Source organism: Rattus norvegicus, chromosome 16 (assembly GCF_021556685.1).
Source record: "Rattus norvegicus strain SHRSP/BbbUtx chromosome 16, alternate assembly SHRSP_T2T, whole genome shotgun sequence".
Classification (NCBI taxonomy): Eukaryota; Metazoa; Chordata; class Mammalia; order Rodentia; family Muridae; genus Rattus; species Rattus norvegicus.
The window spans coordinates 19,896,224-19,916,144 of record NC_141549.1 but is presented as its reverse complement, the minus strand read 5'-3'; the positions used below and the strand labels follow the sequence as shown (position 1 = coordinate 19,916,144).

Below are 19,921 nucleotides of genomic sequence, written 5' to 3'. Positions count from 1 at the left end.
CCTCTGAGAGTTCCTCATCCTATTCCTCCTCCCATCTCCAGAAGGATGTCCCCTGCCTCGTTCAAGTCTGGACAGGTCACCTGGATAAGGGTTATGAGTACAGGACTGTCTTTAAGAACAAATCAAGGTATATCCTGTGGTTTGTTTGCTTGCTCTGGGATTTTAATACTTGCATAGGTGAGACAAACAGTTACTGGGCTTCCTATTTCATTTCTAGGAACACTCTGAAAACGTGCCTGCACCTCAGTTGGACAGGAGTGAGGCAATTATGAGCACTGCTTTGCCAAGCCTATCAGATAAGCACACCTACTTTGCCTTTTGCTATTGTTTACACTTGATGCTTGCTTTAGTGTCCCACTAAACCCACTGAATTCATGACTTCAAGCTGAGCTGCTGCATCTGCTACTGTAAGGCCCACAGATGAAGGACTGAGCTCTTTGTGTATGCTGAGGCTTCTGACATTTGTTTCGTGCACCTCTAGAGAAGGGCACACACACTCAACCTGAAAACAAATAGGCTTTACATGGTAAATCACTCCAATTTCATGAGTTGGAATTTCCTCCTCATCAGGATCAATTTTTGATAGATCAGGCTTTTCTGGTTCATTCACAGAAGGCCATCTTTGGACCCAGAATTCAGCCCTAAAATCAAATAAACTGTACTTAAATCTGTGTGTCTGCCTACATGTATGCATATGCACCACATATAGGACGGTTCCTGTGGAGGCCAGAGGTCGTTAGGGCCCTAGAGGCAGTTGCAAGCTGCTACCGGGGTACTAGAAACTGAACCCAGGTTCGCCAAAACAACAGCAAGTGCTCATAACCACTGAGCCATCCATCTCTCCAGCCCACTAGACTGTACCTTTCACTATATAATCTACAGTACTAAGCCTGGAATTTCTGCTCAATGTACCCATGTCGATTCAGTCTGATCTAGTTTTGTGTTTCTCCCACCATTACAACATACCACTGATATTCGTATCCATACACACTCAAACCCATCTCTTTGCAGGAATCAGAAACAGCAAGTTTCCAGGACCACTCGGATCACAACGTGTACCTTACCTCTGAGGTCTTGGTGAGACTCGAGTCTGCATCAGCCTTGTCTTATTTGGCATTTTTTTCAGGAAATGTCTTTGCAATCCCCTTAGACCACATGGAATTAACTCTGTCTGGTAAGAGTAGAAATCCAATGCTGGGAGCAAAGTGTAGGAACAGGGAGGGATGTACTTGTTTCCTTGGATTGGGTACGATGGCCCAGGATTAAGCAAATACAGCATTAATTGGACTCCGCAGACCAAGGGGGTAAAAAAGTACACTGAGGACTCTGGTGGCACATACCTTTAATGTCGGTGGAAGTGAACAGATCTCTGTTGAGTTCAAAGCCAACCTGGTCTACACATGAGCCCAATGTTACATAGTAAGACCTTACTTAAAAAGAGAGAGAGAGGGGCTGGGGATTTAGCTCAGTGGTAGAGCGCTTACCTAGCAAGCACAAGGCCCTGGGTTCGGTCCCCAGCTCCGAAAAAAAGAAAAAGAGAGAGAGAGAGAGAGAGAGAGAGAGAGAGAGAGAGAGAGAGAGAGAGGGAAAGTATGGGAGGCACTAGAGAAGATGGAGTGGGATAGGATTTAATCAAAATACAGTGTATGCATAAATAAAATTCTCAAACAATAAAGGAGAAATATAATAAAAAGCCTCAAATTAACTATAAACACCTTTCTGTTACCCAGAAGTGGGGCGGGAGGGGGGTCATGATGTGATATGAAGGTTATTTCAAAGAAATGAGTACTAAGTGGCAATACTAAAAGTACATACCGATTTATTGAACTTGAGAGTAACAGCATAGAATACTTTCCCCAGAACAGGAGTAGATTCAAGCACGTGTCTCAAGAACACTGTTTTGAGTCCGTGGGTTTTCATTAGAAATGGAAAGAGTTCATTCAAAGGGCAGACCTATCGTCTAGTGATTGTAGGAATGGTTTCCTACGTTTGCTAGAAGAGGTTCTACAACCTCACGACGATCCACTGGAGTCTATGTACTTTCTTGGTTGTAGGGCTCTGGAGTTAAATTATTGTGGCTGATGGTCCCTCTTTTCTGGCCTTTCTTCTGCATTACTTCTCCCTCGGACACATGGTCTCCACAAATTCATATGGGAGTTGAAGGGCAGGGGACACCATCTTTGGGTGGTACTACTTCTGGGTGGTGGGGTTAAAAGTCCCTGTGACCCCTGAAGGCTATACTATGTTAGGTTCATCACTATTTTGAGTTCTTACATGTGTTTTCTGTGAATAGGGATAAGCATTTCATCGCACTGTTCACATGCATAAGGTTTGGTGTTGGTGTAAATCCTTTCATGCATTTGAAGGAAACAGGGATAAAGGAATTAGATACTGTTGACATTTATAGGGGTTTTCCACAGCATGAACAGACTGGTGTCTCTTAAAGGAACTCTGCCGGCTGAAGGATCGGCCACACTGTACGCACTGGTACGGTTTCTCCCCAGTATGTCTTCTTTCGTGTAATCGAAGGTAAGAACGATGTGTGAAGGCTTTACCACATTCTTTACATTCATAGGGTTTCTCTCCAGTGTGGCTTCGTTCATGAAATTGAAGATAACTCTGACGTGTAAAGGCTTTTCCACAGTGTTTACATTCATAGGGTTTTTCTCCCGTGTGCGTTCTTTCATGTAATCGTATGGAAGAATGATATCTAAAAGATTTACCACACAGTTTACATTCATAGGGCTTCTCACCAGTGTGAGTTCTCTCATGCATCTGAAGTAGAGAGGGATAGATGAAGGACTTACCACACTCCTTACAGTTATAGAATGTCTCTCCATGCATTATCTTATGTCTGTGAAAGGAGCTGTGAGACTTAAAAACGATATTACATTGTTTACATTCATAGTGTTTTTCTCCAGTATGAACTTTTTCATGCAATCGCAAGTGAGTAAGTCTGCTAAATGCTGTACCACAGTGATTACATTCGAAAGGTTTTTCTCCAGTATGAATTCTTTCATGTGACTGAAGGGCATTGAGGCATCTGAAGGCCTTACTGCACTGTTGACACTTATACGGTCTTTCTTCTACATGGATTTTCTGATGTCTTTGAAGAGAATTGTAAGAGCTCAGCGTTTTACCGCACTGGTTACATTCATAACTTTTCCGTACAGGCTGGCTTCCTACACACTCCTTGTACTCATAGCTGTGATGTCCATTGTAGGTTAGGTGATAAAGCCCATAGGATTTTAAACACACCTCACACTCAGAAGGTCCATTCACAGTGTGAGCTCCCACGTATCCTTTGACACTTGTGAGAAAATTAGCATCAGGCGGCTTCTCTTCATATTCCTCATGTTCATACTCACGTGTGTACTCAGAGTGAGAGACGATGTCCCTATTAAAAGATGAATGACACATGAAAATGTTCCCACATCTCGGCTCATGTTGAGATTGGTGTACGGATAAGGTGTTCCACCCTGACCGCCTTCCTCAGTATCATACAGTGTCTACAAATCTAATTCTGTGAGAAATGGCAAGCACATTAGTGACAGTTGTTTTACCCCTGTCTGCTCATTAGACCATCTTGGACAGCCTGCTACCAAAACAAGCAAACTGTGTGCCCTCACACGACAAGTCTGAAAATCAATGAACTGATGAATTTATAATATGGTTCCCATAAGCCTACAATGGAAATAGTTGCATTTGTCAATGCAGGGTACCAGAACTGGCTCCAGGGAAAGACCAATATATTTGGGGTGTAATTTTTCTACTGATAAATGAATTTAAACTTGTTATTTGTTTTGTTAGTTTGTGGTTAACTTTCATAGCATAGGGGCTGAAAAAAAGGCTCGCTTTGAAACTGACTGCTCCTCTAGAGAAACCTGATTCAGTTCACAGCACCAACGTGGTGGGCGGAAAAACAGGTGTAAACCCAATTCCAGAGGATCTGATGCCCTCTTCTGGCTTCCAAGGACATAGCATGTACATGGTGCACAGACATACAACATACAACACACAGCAAACAACACACAACAAAACATACATAAAATGAAGATAAATAAATATTGCCAGGCAATGGCGGCACACTCCTTTAATCCCAGCACTTGGGAGGCAGAGGCAAGTGGAGCTCTGTGAGTTCAAGATCAGCCTGGTCTACAGAGTAAGTTCTAGGACAGCCAAGGCTACACAGAAAAACGCTGTCTCAAAAGCAAACAAATAAATCAATCTTAAAAACAAAACTTTTGGGCTGGAGAGATGGCTCAGCGGTTCAGAGCACTGACTGCTCTTCCAGAGGTCCTGAGTTCAAATCCCAGCAACCACATGGTGGCTCACAACCATCTGTAATGAGATCTGGTGCCCTCTTCTGGCCTGCAGTCACATATGCAGGCAGAATGCTGTACATAAAATAAATAAAATAAATCTTTTAAAAAAAAAAAACAAAAACAAAACCTTTTACAGCATATTAAAATGTCTACAAGAAATATTTCTTTGCACCTGTGCATGCAAATTACCTTAGATTTATTTCAGGATCTTCACAATGATCTTCAATTTTCTGGTCTTCCCATTCATATCCTAAACCATGGTCACAGAGAATGTGTGATGAATTATTAGAATGTGTATTGTACCTATTTCTTCACCACATTCTTCCCTTTCCACATCCAAATCCCAACACCCATCGATAACCAGAAAACCAGTTTATGGAGTGAAGATAAGATATTTTTGTTTTGTTTAACACAGGGTTTCAACTCACTATGTAGATGAGGCTGGCCTAAAACTCATATAGATGCTCTGGCCTCTGCTCCTGACTGCTGGGATTAAAGGCATGGTCAGTCTTGCCTGTATCAGTGAGGTTCCTGAAGGTCTCCAGCATCACATCTCCATAGAGACTCTTCTGAGAAGCTTCCAGCAAATCCCACTCGTCCTGAGTGAAGTGCACCACCAGATCCTCAAAGCTCACCAAACCCTAAAACATTCCATTTTAGGATATGAAAGAGTGGGTGAGAAAGACACATCCGTCCACAACTGTCAGTATGGCCGTGTAATTCTGTGGTTTCCACACACTCATTCCATGGCACACAAGTGCAGTAAAAGCACTGAGTGATGTTCAGAGATGGCGGACAGCCCGTGCTCCACTACTGCGTCCAGGGAGGAGATGTGCTGCTTCCCACCTCACTCCCTTTCCTGTCCCCAGAGCACCCTATCCCGTATACACACAGCAGCATAACACGGGCTCGGGAGGCTACTGCCCTTGGAAACTCATGCTCAAGAGTTTAAGCCTATTCCTTGATATTCCTGACATTCAAAGAAATTTCTGAAAACAAGGTTAAAAGAAAGACAACATGGAGTTCAGTGAACTGACATAATAGAACCTCTGAAACAAGTACTTCAGAAATGTTCCTAAACATGGAGTGAACGATACCCTATAACAACAAACGTCGAACCCTGGAGAAGAGAGACCCGATTCCCAAGGTACCCCATAATCACATACAAACGCTCTTTAAGACAAGGATTTGGTGTATGCTTGCTGTGCGTGGGCACACGCACTCTGCGAGCGTGGGAGTCAGTTTGCTCCTCAGGTTATCAGGCTTGGTGGTGGGTGCACTGCTGGCCCAAACGCTCGTTCACTTTGGTTTTTGGTTTTTGTTTTGTTGAGACAAAGTTCAGTATGTAGCCTTGCTTGCCGACCTGTAGATTGCTAGGTAGACCAGGCTGGCCTCAAACACACAGAAATCCCCTGCCTCAGCATCCCAAGTGACAGGATTAAAGGTATGTATTATCATACCCAGCAACGCTCACTTTTTAACAACTAAAAAATGAGGAAATAATGCAGAGAAACACAAATGTGACAAGTGAAACAAAGGGAAAAATTAAATACAGCATCTCTGAAAAATACTATCAGTTACTATACAACCTAAACACTGGAGACCAAGAGTTCCTATATATGAACTTATAGGGGCAATGTCACATTCAAATGATTAAAATAATAAAAAAATAAGCAACTCCATGGTCACAAACTTAGTAACCTATATGAAATTAACAAATTCGTTGAAATGATCAATTTAGTCCAACAATCATAAAGGAATAAATGGAGATGGGGTAGCTTAAATGAAACAGACAAATTATTTGAAGACTATCAAGAAGAGAGATTAAATGTATAAATGTGCACGTACACAGGTAGGAAAGAAATTAAATCAACACTTAATAGTTGCAAACAGAGCAAGGGCTCCCTGTGTCATTGCCAATGGATGCCACGAGACTCTCCTGGGTAACTTCCTTTTCTTCAGAATGCTGGCCAGAGCCCAAATATGGTTTTTCTGGTACTCTAGGCTTATCTGCCATGAGACTGACCACTATGCCAATTTACTCAAAAGACACTGTGCTTTGGTTTTTTGTTTGTTTGTTTTTGGTGTTTTGGGTTTTTTTTTTTTTTCTTCTCCTATCCATCTCCCCTTCCCAATAGCTGCCAGAACTTACAGCTTGTCAGTCCTGAGGATTTCTTTTAGATTCATAGATAGAACTGTCCTTAAGCTTTGAGACAGCTCTTAAATCCTTCCAAAAAATCACTCTGTGTGTATGCCTATATGTGTGCATGTGTGTGTATGTGCACCATGTGCATGCAAGTGCACACAGAGGTCAAGCACCGGATACCTTGGAACTAGAGTTACAGCAGTTGTGACCTGCCATGTAAGTTCTAGGAACTGATTCTGGGTCCTCTGCTCTTAACCACTGACCCATCTCTTCAGTCACCCTTAAATTCTTCTTAGTAATGAGACTAAAATTTCCCATGTGCAAATCCGACAGAACTCCCCAAATTTCTAGTGACATTTCTTGTTGGTATGAAGCACGCTATTTTAGGTGATTATTTCAAGTCTTCAATTATGAAGAAAACAGAAGACTCAGAAGAGAGTAACGAACATGTCAACTCCAAAACAGAGAATGATCAGGGCAGGAGAGATGCCTCAGTTAAGAGCAATGGCTGCTCTTCCAGAGGACAAGGTTCGATTCCCAGCACCTAAATGGCAGCTCACACCATCTATACCTGCAGTTCCAGAGGATCTGACCCACACACAGACTACACGCAGGCAAAACCCAAGTACATAAAATAAAATTGTTAAAATTTAAAAAAGCAGAACACAGCAAGAACACTACAGGAAGTGAGCAAAGAGGTGGTAGAGAAATGGAAGACAGAGGAGCCAACTGGTTTGTGCGCCATGAAGAGAGGCAGAACTGGAGACTCAAAAGGCAGTTGCTGTCCCTGCTCCTTGGGAAAGGGTGAGTTACACCAACAGAGCCAGTAACAAATACAAGTGCCAGTGGGCCAGTGGCTTCTTCCTTTGAGAAAATGGACCACTGCAAGGGAAGCTGTTTAGACAAGTGTGCACATGGGGCAGCTTCCGTGGTGATATCGTCTTGTTTGTGTTTTCCTTTCTTTTCTTTAGGAGTGGGGGTTTGCAAGGACAGAGCATAGATATGGAGGGATGGGGAGATGAGTGAGATTGGGGTGTATAATGTGAAATTCCCAAAGAACCAATAAAAAAGTTTTTAAAAATAAAAAAAACACAAATTAAATAAGAGAATGATGACTTTAAACTATGTTTAAGGTACATATAAGAAAACAGAATGACACAGGTCTAGCTACCTGAGTCAGTATTCTCTTGAGGACAGAAATAAAAGAGCAAATAAGAAGGGAACTTAATATATTACTTTATCTAATTTACAACTTACCTGATCAGGCCGGGATAGTCCAACAATGGGGGTCTCCATGATGGAGAGGCTCCATCCACAGGGCTGGAAGCCTCGGGAGCTCCAATCTGGCACTAGGGGCTCAGAAGACGCCCGGAAGCTTCTTCAGTGGTCTTCAGTCCACACTGGAGGCCCAAGACACTGGCTCCAATGTCAGGGAAGGGTGGCAGCAGCAGTGGCAATGGGGCAGATGCACTCACCAGCAAGAAGTGAAGGCAAGCAGGAACAAACACTGCTCCTTCTGTGGACTTCCTTCTCAAAGTGCCACCTACTGTAAGACGACGGGGGTCTTCTCACCTCAGTTAATCCTCCCTGAAATTTCCTGGCAGACACAGAGACAGGCCTCTTAGTTGATTCCAGAGGCATTCAAGTAGACAGTAATGATCAGACATCACACAAGCAACCAGCAGTGTTCAGGACCTGTGCACCACTGAGCACCGTGCACCCTCTCAGCTTCAGACTCTGCCTTTCTCCGCTGTCTCCGCCCACAGGCTCCCCTCACGCTAGTCTCACCTCTGACTAAATGTGTCTCAGGCGCCATCATCAGCAAGTGCACTTTAACTACTGGTTTTCACATCTATCCCTGGCCGTTCCTATCACATGGCTGGCCCAACCTTGCACACAACCTTGATGCAAGCTCTGCTAACTCCCCTGGGCTCAGAAGGCCTTTCCCACCTGAGTTGGGCCGCTCCAGCTGAGAGCCAAGCTCACTGGAGCCACACATGGTAAAGGTTTTGAGGTTTTGAAGTGATCAGCTCTGTTTTTATTATTCTGAGCTTTTCTAGCAATACTTCACTCGTACCATCAGGAATATGTACCTTTCTCAGAGCCCCTCTGAAGGCCAGCGGCTCGGCGCTCTCTTTATCTTTCTATTGTCCATGTTCTCACTGAACTCTCGTCACATAGCTCAGTGTTTTAGTTATAAAGATTGAGCAATGTATCAATGAAAAGAAAACCAAGTAATAAAGTCATAAAAATCAAGAAATAAAATTTCAAAGGGAAAACTTTAAAAAATGAAATGAAAACAAAACAAACAAACCAGAGAGGATGGGAGGGACAAGCAATCAGGACTCACACCAAGCTGAGCGCTGTGAGGCACACCTTAAATCCTCTTACTCAGGAAACAGGCAAGAGTCCCCAGAGATCAAGCCTGGTACACAGAGTGAGTTTAATAGAGACACAGTCTTAAAATACAAAGACAAAGGGGTTGGGGATTTAGCTCAGCGGTAGAGCGCTTGCCTAGCGAGCACAAGGCCCTGGGTTCGGTCCCCAGCTCCGAAAAAAAAAAAGAAAAAAGAAAAAAAAAAATACAAAGACAAATTTACACCAATCTGGTTCAATGTGTCTCAGAAAAGCAAACACTTCTGAATTTGAAGTACAAAGCTACCAGCCCACCATAAAAATCAATTAGGGTGTGCGTACACATGTACATGTACACGCATACACACACACACACACACACACACACATCCATTACATATATGTATACCACATCTTCACTATCCATTCATCACTGATGGGCATCTAAGCAGTCCTCATTTTCTAGAGATTTTGAATAAAACAGTGATAAGCATGGTTGAGAGAGTCTCTCTATAGTAGGGTATCTTCCTGCATACGGTATATCGTATGCCGTATACTGCAGTAGGAGATCGAGTCCTGTGAGTATATGCCTAGGAATGTAATAATTGGGTGTGGTGGCTAGAATAAGAATGGCCCCCCAGAATGCATCTCGAACACATGGGCACTGGAGAAAATTTCCTGAACAAAACACCAATGGCTTATGCTCTAAGATCAAGAATCGACAAATGGGATCTCATAAAACTGCAAAGCTTCTGTAAGGCAAAGGACACTGTGGTTAGGACAAAACGACAACCAACAGATTGGGAAAAGATCTTTACCAATCCTACAACAGATAGAGGCCTTATATCCAAAATATACAAAGAACTCAAGAAGTTAGACCGCAGGGAGACAAATAACCCTATTAAAAAATGGGGTTCAGAGCTAAACAAAGAATTCACAGCTGAGGAATGCCGAATGGCTGAGAAACACCTAAAGAAATGTTCAACATCTTTAGTCATAAGGGAAATGCAAATCAAAACAACCCTGAGATTTCACCTCACACCAGTGAGAATGGCTAAGATCAAAAACTCAGCTGACAGCAAATGCTGGCGAGGATGTAGAGAAAGAGGAACACTCCTCCATTGTTGGTGGGATTGCAGACTGGTACAGCCATTCTGGAAATCAGTCTGGAGGTTCCTCAGAAAATTGGACATTGAACTACCTGAGGACCCAGCTATACCTCTCTTGGACATATACCCAAAAGATGCCCCTACATATAACAAAGACACGTGCTCCACTATGTTCATAGCAGCCTTATTTATAATAGCCAGAAGCTGGAAAGAACCCAGATGCCCTTCAACAGAGGAATGGATACAGAAAATGTGGTACATCTACACAATGGAATATTACTCAGCTATCAAAAACAATGACTTTATGAAATTCATAGGCAAATGGATGGATCTGGAAAATATCATCCTGAGTGAGGTAACCCAATCACAGAAAAAACACCCATGGTATGCACTCATTGATAAGTGGCTATTAGCCCAAATGTTTGAATTGCCCTAGATGCACAGAACACATGAAACTCAAGACAGATGATCAAAATACGAATGCTTTACTCCTTCTTTAAAAGGGGAACAAGAATACCCTTGGCAGAGAGTAGAGAGGCAAAGTGTAGAACAGAGGCAGAAGGAACACCCATTCAGAGCCTGCCCCACATGTGGCCCATACATATACAGCCACCCAGTTAGATAAGATGGATGAAGCAAAGAAGTGCAGGCTGACAGGAACCGGATGTAGATCTCTCCTGAGAGACACAGCCAGAATACAGCAAATACAGAGGCGAATGCCAGCAGCAAACCACTGAACTGAGAATAGGACCCCCATTGAAGGAATCTTAGAAAGGACTGAAAGAGCTTGAAGGGGTTTGAGACCCCATATGAACAACAATGCCATCCAACCAGAGCTTCCAGGGACTAAGTCACTACCCAAAGACTATACATGGACTGACCCTGGGCTCCAACCTCATAGGTAGCAATGAATAGCCTAGTAAGAGCACCAGTGGAAGGGGAAGCCCTTGGTCCTGCCAAGACTGAACCCTCAGTGAACATGATTGTTGGGGGGAGGGCGGTAATGGGGGAGGATGGGGAGGTGAACACCCATAGAGAAGAGGAGGGGTTAAGGGGATGTTGGCCCGGAAACCGGGAAGGGGAATAACAATCGAGATGTAAATAAGAAATACTCAATAAGGGGCTGGAGAGATGGCTCAGCGGTTAAGAGTACCCGACTACTCTTCCAGAGGTCCTGAGTTCAATTCCCAGCCACCACATGGTGGCTCACAACCATCTGTAAAAGAGATCCGATGCCCTCTTCTGGTGTATCTGATGACAGCTACAGTGTACTTATATATAATGAATAAATCTAAAAACAAAAAGAAAGAAAGAAAGAAAGAAATACTCAATAAAGATTAAAAAAACAATATTTTTATAAATGTAAAAAAAAAAAGAATGACCCCCCCCCCCCAGAGGCTCCTGTATCTGAATGCATAGTCATCAGGGAGTAGCACTACTTGAGAAGGATTATGAGGCATGGCCTTGTTGGAATAGGTGGCCTTGTTGGAGGGAATGTGTCACTGGAGGTGGACTTTGAAGTTTCAAAAGCCCATGCCAGTCTCAGTGCCTCTCTTCCTGAGATCTGGATGTAGAACTCTCAGTCACTTCTCCAGCACCATGTCTTCTGCAGGCCACCACGCTCCTTGTCATGATAATGAACTAAACCTCTGAAACTGTATGCTTGTCCCAATTTCAAGCTTTGCTTATAAAAGTTGCCATGGTCATGGTGTCCCTTCACAGCAATAGAACAGTGACTAGGACTCTGGGTCCTATGTAGTTTTAAACAAGCTGTTAGAGGAATAACCCACCATTCTCTGACTGGATTTGAGACTTGCTTCCCAAGAGGAAATCCATACCTAACACTGTAAACCTGCCCAAAAACTCACGCCTCTAGGAATAAACTTACTAACAGACTTTAGCTACACTGTCCTAGAGCCAGGTCACTTTCTAAACATCTTTGTTCATACCACAAACAAATGCTGCTCCTAGTCTTAATCACAGAGGCCTCCTTTTGCAATGAATGTCAGTGAACACAGGATGCAGGGGCGTTCAAAGAGCTGAGAATAAGTGACAGCTAAATGCTCAACCCAAATAGGACATTTTTAAAATTACTTTTAATTTTGGTTTTGATATTTTACTTTGATTTGCAAGTGTGGATGTTATGACTTTATGTGTTTCTATGCAACATGCTCGTGCAGAAGAGGAACTGGAGTTACAAATGGTTGTGAGCCACCATGTAAATGGTAGGAATTAAACTGTGGTCTTTTGAAAGAGCAGCCAGTGCTCTTAATTTCTGAGTCATTTCTCCAGCCCTGAATAGGACATTTATACTATTATCTCTTAGGGATCACAGCACAGAAGGGGGTGAAAAACTGTATGAGCAGGAGAGGAGAGAGAGAAGGGCTATGAAGTCCTCACTTCTGGGCATAGCGGTGACAGTGCTGTCATGACCTCATAGTAGTTGTGGTCACATCCAATAGGAGTACTCAAAACAGCACCAAACCAGTCAATTACGGGTCGGGGAGGGGCCTGCAGTGCTCAACTACTCTTCCTTGAATTATTAACCACTGACAGAGTCTGGAAAAAGAAGTCATGGTCTTTAGTTATGCATCAGCTGAGGTGCCCACCCAGCTCCAGTGACTAGTTCCAAACTCAGAAAATCCTGGTGAGTTCAGTGAGCTCCAACACAGAATTTAAGAAAGGAGATCAGAAAGGGAACTGCAGTGATAAGGTGGACTGGAGTTGCGCTGGAGTACGAAAGCACGCACTGTATACAAGTATGAAATTGTTAAAGGGGAAACTTATTTAAATCATAAAAATCTTAAGGAGAAAAAAGTATCATGACTCATACTGCTACTCCAGAACTTTGAGGGCAGCAAGAGAAGCGGGAATTTAAGACCATACTTACCTGCACAAGGACCTACCTACATAACACAGAAATTAACTAAAACAAATCAAGAACAAACTTACTGCAGTAAGAAATTAAGACAGGTGTGCAAAACTAACGTCAAAATTCAAGCTGTTGGATGAAGCTCAATGGCAGAGCACACAAGAACCAGAGTTCAATTCCCAACATGCACCTCCCCACGAAAACTTAAAAACCAATGGAACCTATCATCCACAAGTAAATAACAAAAGTCATATGAACGGGCTGCAGGGACGGCTCCAACGTCAAAGCACTGGCTGCTCCTCCAGAGGACCCGGGTTCAATTCCCAGCACCCTGGTGGCTCACAGCTGTCTGTAACACCAGTTCCAGGGGATCTAATACCCTCCTCAACCCTCCCCAGACACCAGTACACAGACTTAAACACAGGCAATACACCCATAGAAATAAATATAAAAATAATTTTAAATCATGATCATGCTATATTTAAGGGAGAATAAGACTGTATGTCAACAAAAGGAGAAGTAAGCTTTTTCAGAAGAAATTAAAAAAAAAATGGTTTTGCCCAAAGAAAATCTCAAAAATCAATAAAAATTCAAGGAACTACATTGATACCATAGCAAATGTATAGGATACACAATTCTGCCCTGCTCCTGTACATTGGCAATAAGCCATAGGATGTGAAAATAAAAACACTGGCCTGCTTGTATATCAGTAAAGATGAACGGCACAGAGAAAAGTAAACCCAGACGGAACAAAGAACTGCAGACAGGCTGGGTGTGGTGCTGCACATACTCGAAAGGCAGAGGCGGGCAGGTTGCTGTGAGTTCCAGAGTCCCTGGTCACACAGGTCACACGGTGAGACTTTGTCTAAAGAGACAAAAATAATGGGTTGGGAGGGGGAGGCCTGCAGAGAGTAACTACAAATTCCTTATTTTTGAATTATGCATTTTATACATATAGGTGTTTTGCCCCCCCGACATTCATGCCTGGTGACAATGAAGGCCAGAAGGGGGCTTTAGATCTCCTTCGGCCTGAAGTTAAGGATGGGTGTAAGCCTTCACGTAATCACTGGAAATCCACCTACAAGAGCAGCAGAGCTCTTAGCCACTAAGTCAGCTCTCCAGCCTCACACTATAAATCACCAAAGAAAGCAATGAACCTAATACAGGGAATGCCACTGTAGGATCCTGGACATCAAGTGTTGAAGGCCACAGTTTGCTGTGTCCTGTCCCATGCTGTGAAAAAAAAAAAAAAAAAACTGTGGCTTTCCAGGCAATGCCTGGCCCTGAGTGACTCCATTTGACTCCATTTTGAGGGAAGAGAATGATTACAGCCGGTTCATGCTCAAACAATACTATCTGTTCACCCAGATAGCACAGACTCCTAAGGCTTGTTCCTGAGAACAGAAAGGGAGCTACTCTATAAGTTTATCAGGGTGAGCTGAGACTAGAGGGGCACGTGAATGTATTACAATGCTATCAGGAAAACCAGGAAAGGTTTTCCCTCTCCTGGCTTCTTAAAGTGATAAACACCTACTACTCCTAGGATGTCTAGCCCCAAACCAACCTATGATCTGATACCTGGCATATGAATCAAGAAAGGACAAGCAGGAACTCCTATCTCTGAGGTTTCAATTCAACTAGGTCCCTTGACGCAGTCTATTCAACTGCCTGGTCCTCCACCTATTCCCTACCTAAACCTGGACCTGAGCCCACAGTTGCCTGTCCTTAGAGCCTGTTTCTGCTTTCTATCTAGAACTGTCAGCAAAGCTGACAAGCCTGAGTCCTCCCTGGGACTTGTCAAAGGCTTCCTCCCTGTGGCACAAGTTGTTTGGAGTTCCTTATTAGACAAGCTCTACCTACATATCTATCAGCCTACTTCTAAGCCTTTTACCTGTATTCATTTTATAAACTAAATATATGCATAGATATACTGTGTTTGTGACATAAGAATTCATATTAATAATTAAGACTAAAATAAATCCCACATTGGCCTTGTCCCGATTACAAAAGTGAAATCATCTGGCAAATTGCTGCCATCAAAACCTTTCAAATTTATTGTTATTCAAAAACATTCTGATACTTTCGGAGGATACAAATGTGCCCATCTATATTTCTAGCATAGAAATATAGATGCTCATGACAGGAAATCTCAATGTCAGCTCTCAGTTAAAACTAGAAGCTCAGCATACGTCCAATAAAAACCCTAAGATAAAGTAACAGCAAGTGAGTTATATGCGTGGAAATGAAGAGAAGACCCAGAATGGTGAACACAATACAGAGGAGTCAACCACAACACTTGCTAACAGTTCTCAGCGAAGGTCAGTACTCAAAACAATGCACTATTTGTGGGAGGGAAAACTAGCAAGCCCACAAATGCATAAGCAGAAATAAAAACAAAAATATAATCAAAGGATGTTTGACAGAACAAAATAAATTCAATGAGACAAGTCATATTTCCCAGAGCTGTTTCTAAACACCTTTGCAAAGAAACTCACTGGACTTTACAAATGTCGCAAAATTAACCTAAAGAGGGTCCCATACTTACATGTGGAACGCAAAGTTCAGAACTTCTCGAAGGCAGCACAAAGAACCCAGACAGCCTTAGTCTAGCAAGCAGCCTTACTAGCAAGCGCAATACTAAAACAAGGCTGTGCGCGCCAGCCCGAGTCGTGACGTCATCAGTGCACTGGCTCCCTCCCTCCCCCCGCAGGGCGGGGCCTCCGGCTCAGCTCTGACGCGGAAGAGGATCAGGGCGGAAGTACCTACGGGCTCAGGCAGAGGCCTAGGGGTCGCAGTCCCTCTGTCCCCGCGCCCACTGGCCAAGCCCCGGGGCGGGCCCACCACCCCGGCTTCCGCGGCTCAACCGATCGCTCCTCCCGTCAGAGGACAGCGGCCCTCGCTCACCATGGCGCGGCTCCGAACTCGCCCGTGCTCCCCTCTCAGCTCCAAGCAGGGACTCCCACAACGGCCTTTCTCAGGCTTGGTTAAGAACCTTTAGCTAGCATGGCGGCCGAAAAGAACCCGCTCCCCGCCTCCCAGGAGCTTCTGATTGGACAACCTGCCTGGAGATCTTGATTGGCTAGATCTGCTCTGCGTGGGCTGAGTGACACGAGCGGCTCCTCTGGACGCTCTTAGGCTGTGAGGCTAGAGCCCATTGTTTAGTGTTGTGGTGGCCAGCAGGTGTCAACATAGGCTCATGGCTTTTGTGTGTACTTCTAGGTGTGCCCTACTGAATGACCAGTAAATAGTTGACCATGTCAAGCCAGTTTTATGACTCTGTATACCTAGGAACAAGTTCGCCACCAGTGACAAAGATCAGAAAGTCATAAATTCAAGGTCATTTTCCACTACGTAGTAGTTTTGAGGCCAGTCTCTGCGGCATGACACTCAAAAAAAAAAAAAAAAAAAAACCTAATTAAAAGCTGATCATGACTTTAATCCAGCACTCTAGAGGCAGAAGCAGGCAGATCTCTATGAGATCTAGGCCAGCTTGGTCTACACAATGAGACCCTACCTCAAACTAAAAAGTTGTCCGTCATTGAATGGTTCAGTCTACAAATGTGCTGCACATACACTCATGTAGGCTCACATGTATTGCATGTAAAATAAATATTTACACATCAACTCTACAGCAGCAATGGCATCTAGTGAGAGCGAGTTAGATGATATCCCAGAATGAGAACTCAAATGATGATTTTAAGTATGTTCAAAGACACAGACAACTGAACAAAATACAGAAGGCAGTGGACAGTATGAAAGAGGAACTCAACATAGAGAAAAGCCAGTCTGAAATGTGGAAATAAAAAACTGTGGTTAGCCTCATCAATAGAATAGACCAAGGAGAGAACTGAATGGCTGAGCTTGAAGACACAGTGGAGGAAGTGAACAATCTAACAGGACATAGGTAGCATGAAGATAATGAGGAGTTATCAGTGAAAATGGCGGATAGGCACAGCACTGAAAAGACCACATTCAGGGCTGACAGGCATGTGTCTGACAGACTTTCCTAGAAATGTCAGAAGTCTCATCAGTCATGACCTGGACAAGGACACCAGAAAACATGCTAATGGGAACAAAGGCCACAGAGGTTTTAAGCCAATGTGGTCCACGTGGCAAGTTCCAGCCTAGTCAGAGCTACAGAGTGAGATCCTGTCTTATTTTTGTTTTTTGGTTGGTCTGCTTGTTTGGTTGGTTTGGTTTTGGTTTTGGTTTTGGTTTTTAATGTATACAGTGTTCTACCTGCATGTATGTCTGTAGACCAGAAGAGGACACCAGATCACACTATAGGAGATTAAGAGACACCATTTTTATGGGTGCTGGGAATTGAACTTAGGAACTCTGGAAGAGCATCCAGTGTTCTCAACGACTAAGCCATCACTCCAGCTCCTTAGTTTAGTTTTGCTTTGTTTTGGGAGTGGGATTGTTTGGGGTTTTTGTTTTTGTTTTTGTTTTTTTTTTTTTTGGTTTGGAGTTTTTGTTTGTTGGTTGTTTTTTATTTGTTTGTTTTGTTGTTATTGGGGTTGGTGTTGCTTTTGTTTAGTTTTCAGTTTGGGGTTGTTTTGTTTTTTTTTTTATGTTTGTTTGATTATTGTTGTTTTTCCAAGACAGGGTCTCTCTGTGTAGCCCAGGCTTTGAGCCCAAACTCAGAGATCATCTACCTGACTCTGCCTTCCAAGTGCTGGGATTAGAGCTGTGCACCGCAACTTCTCAGACATTTTTATTTTTATTTTATTCACTTTATTTTATCTTTATGTACATTTTTAAATTTTAAATAAAAAGAAAAGGTTAAACTGTTGCCCTACATGAGTAGACAATGCTGTTGGGTGACAAAACTTTTCCTAGGGAGAAGCAACGAACAAGCCAACAGGGATCCCACAACACACCAAAGTACAAATACCACCGAAGTTCAACCTTGTAAACCAGTGGCTTTCCTGGGCTTCCTTATGGGGCCAGAAATGACTGAAAGACAGCTGCATCACCAAAGCCCACCCCAGCATGAGTGACAGCTCAGAAAAGCTGGGAACCTGCAGCACAGTGCACAGCCTTCAGGCAGGTCATCTGGTTTCGACAGGGAACACACCACTGTTGTGAAATGGACACGCTGTCACAGTGCCTTCTACACATTCATGCTTATTCACACGCTGTAGTGCTTCTCTCAACCTCAGCCAGAGCCCTGCTCCCCGCAGCACAGACTCCTAAGTGTTCAAAGTACTGAGAATAAGTAGCTGCTGACTGCTCAGCCCTGAAGGAGGCCGCTAGATCAATCTCCTACCAGCAAGGCTCAGGAACCTCATGGAAGGAGGCTGGAGAAGGAGCGAGGGGTGGGGGATGAGGATTACTGTGAAAGTCATGGGCGAGGCATGGAGAGTGCAGGGGTAAACCCACTGCAGCGATAGTCACCTCCACATCATCAGGCCAACTGGTCAGTCAGCATTTCAACAGCAGTATCAACGGTCTGAGGGAGAAAATAAAGAGGACAGAGGCATGAACTTGGAGAGGGACATGATGTGGGGCCTGGAGGATGTGGAGATAGAGTTGGAAGAAGATACAAAGAAGATACATTGAGCTTCCAGTTTATGATACAAAGAAGATACATTGAGCTTCCAGTTTATGCCTGCGCCCAGAACTAAACCAGTCCCACAGCCCTCTGTACCCAAATCCAAATCTCTCTTCTGAGAGAAGTGTGGACAGTCCTGAGAGCTCAGAGGAGGCAACCTTCTGCTCACATTCCTGGCCCAAGAGGAGCCCCCCCTAGTGCCTCTGTGCCCTCTGGGCACAGGAAAATAGGAGCAGTCAAGGTCAGGACCCTTCCAGTTTCTGCCTGCGCCCAGAGCTGAAAGCCAGTTGCCAGGAGTGCCAACAGACCTGAGAGCAGAGGTAAGACCAACTCTTCTGCTCCAAACGACCTACCTGGTGGCCTCAGGACACACAAACATGGGAGCAGCTCTCAGTTCCCAGATCCTGCGGAAAGAAAACAGGTCTACAGGAGTGCTTACACACAGGCCTACAGGAGGGTCAAGCCACTGTCACAGACAGCAAGACAACTAACACCAGAGACAACCTGATGGTGAGAGGCAAGCACAGGAACCTAAGCCACAGTAACCAAGACTACTTGGCATCATCAGAGCCCAGTTCTCCCACCAAAGCAAATACTGGATATCCCAACACACCAGAAAAGCAAGATTGGGATTTAAAATCACATCTCATGATGATGATAGAGGACTTTAAGAAGGACATAAATAACTCCCTTAAAGAAATACAGGACAACACAGGTAAATGAGTAGAAGCCCTTAAAGAGAAAACACAAAAATCCCTTAAAGAATTACAGGAAAACACAACCAAACATGTGAAGGAATTGAACAAAACCATCCAGGATTTAAAAATGGAAATAGGTGGCCCTTATCGAACCTTATCGAAGCTGCAGCGTCTTCTACATAGCTGCTGTGGTAAAAAAAAAAAAAAAAAAAAAAAACCAGAGAAACAATTTTCCTTGATGGTTGCAGCTCTGTTTCCTGTAACTGATCATTTTGGGAAAAGACAGCTTCATTTTAAGATTTCTCCAGAGTATGTAGGGATCTTTATTATTCGAAACAAACTGTTGTGGCCCGTGGCTCTTATTCCAGCACTCAGGAGGCAGGTGAGCCTCTGAGCCTAATCTGCCGACTAACAGTTCAGGCCAACCAGGCCTGCATTGAAAAACGTTTTCTCACTGCAGTCTCTCAGTGGTTAAGAGCACTGACTACTTCCAGAGGTCCTGAGTTCAATTCAACCACATGGTAGCTCACAATCATCTGTAATGGGATCTGATGCCCTCTTCTGGTGTGTCTGAAGACAGCTACAGTGTACTCATATACATAAATCCTTAAAAAAGAGAGAGATGGGGATAAGAGAGCGGTTGGGGTGCATAATGTAAAATTCACAAAGAACCAATAAAGAGTTAAAAATTTTAAAAAGAAAAGAACTTTGTCTCAAGAAACCATAAATTAAAATCAGCACATGTGTGATATGAGCCAATAAAAACGGAAAAAGAAACAGTAAAGAAATCACAAAGGGAGACAGCCCTGGAGATAGAAAACCTAGGAAAGAGATCAGGAGTCATAGGCGCAAGCATCAC

General features: G+C 43.6%; 1 protein-coding gene and 1 non-coding gene across 5 annotated transcripts; one reads left to right on the top strand and one right to left on the bottom strand.

Annotated features, from left to right (window-relative positions):
• Window positions 1–1,793: 1,793 nt before the first annotated feature.
• On the bottom strand, window positions 1,794–15,830 carry Zfp868 (zinc finger protein 868). 4 transcript variants are annotated; one of them, NM_001395045.1, is made up of 6 exons: window positions 15,712–15,830; window positions 13,598–13,672; window positions 7,729–8,068; window positions 4,840–4,966; window positions 4,515–4,575; window positions 1,794–3,397 (listed from the first exon to the last, which is right to left on the bottom strand). In NM_001395045.1, the coding sequence occupies exons 3-6, from the start codon at window positions 7,765–7,767 to the stop codon at window positions 2,353–2,355; spliced, it is 1,272 nt and encodes a 423-aa protein (NP_001381974.1). In that variant the 5' UTR covers window positions 7,768–8,068; window positions 13,598–13,672; window positions 15,712–15,830; the 3' UTR covers window positions 1,794–2,352. The 4 variants fall into 4 exon arrangements, with proteins under 4 accessions (NP_001381974.1, NP_001009538.1, XP_087445014.1 ...); XM_087588888.1 differs by lacking the exon at window positions 15,712–15,830 and adding an exon at window positions 15,353–15,451 and having other exon boundaries at window positions 1,803–3,397; NM_001009538.2 differs by lacking the exon at window positions 13,598–13,672.
• A 3,378-nt stretch (window positions 15,831–19,208) lies between these two features.
• Window positions 19,209–19,350, top strand: LOC120097580 (small nucleolar RNA SNORA16B/SNORA16A family). Its single transcript, XR_015640540.1, has one exon. It is a non-coding gene; the product is annotated as a small nucleolar RNA SNORA16B/SNORA16A family (small nucleolar RNA).
• The last annotated feature ends 571 nt before the right edge of the window (window positions 19,351–19,921 follow it).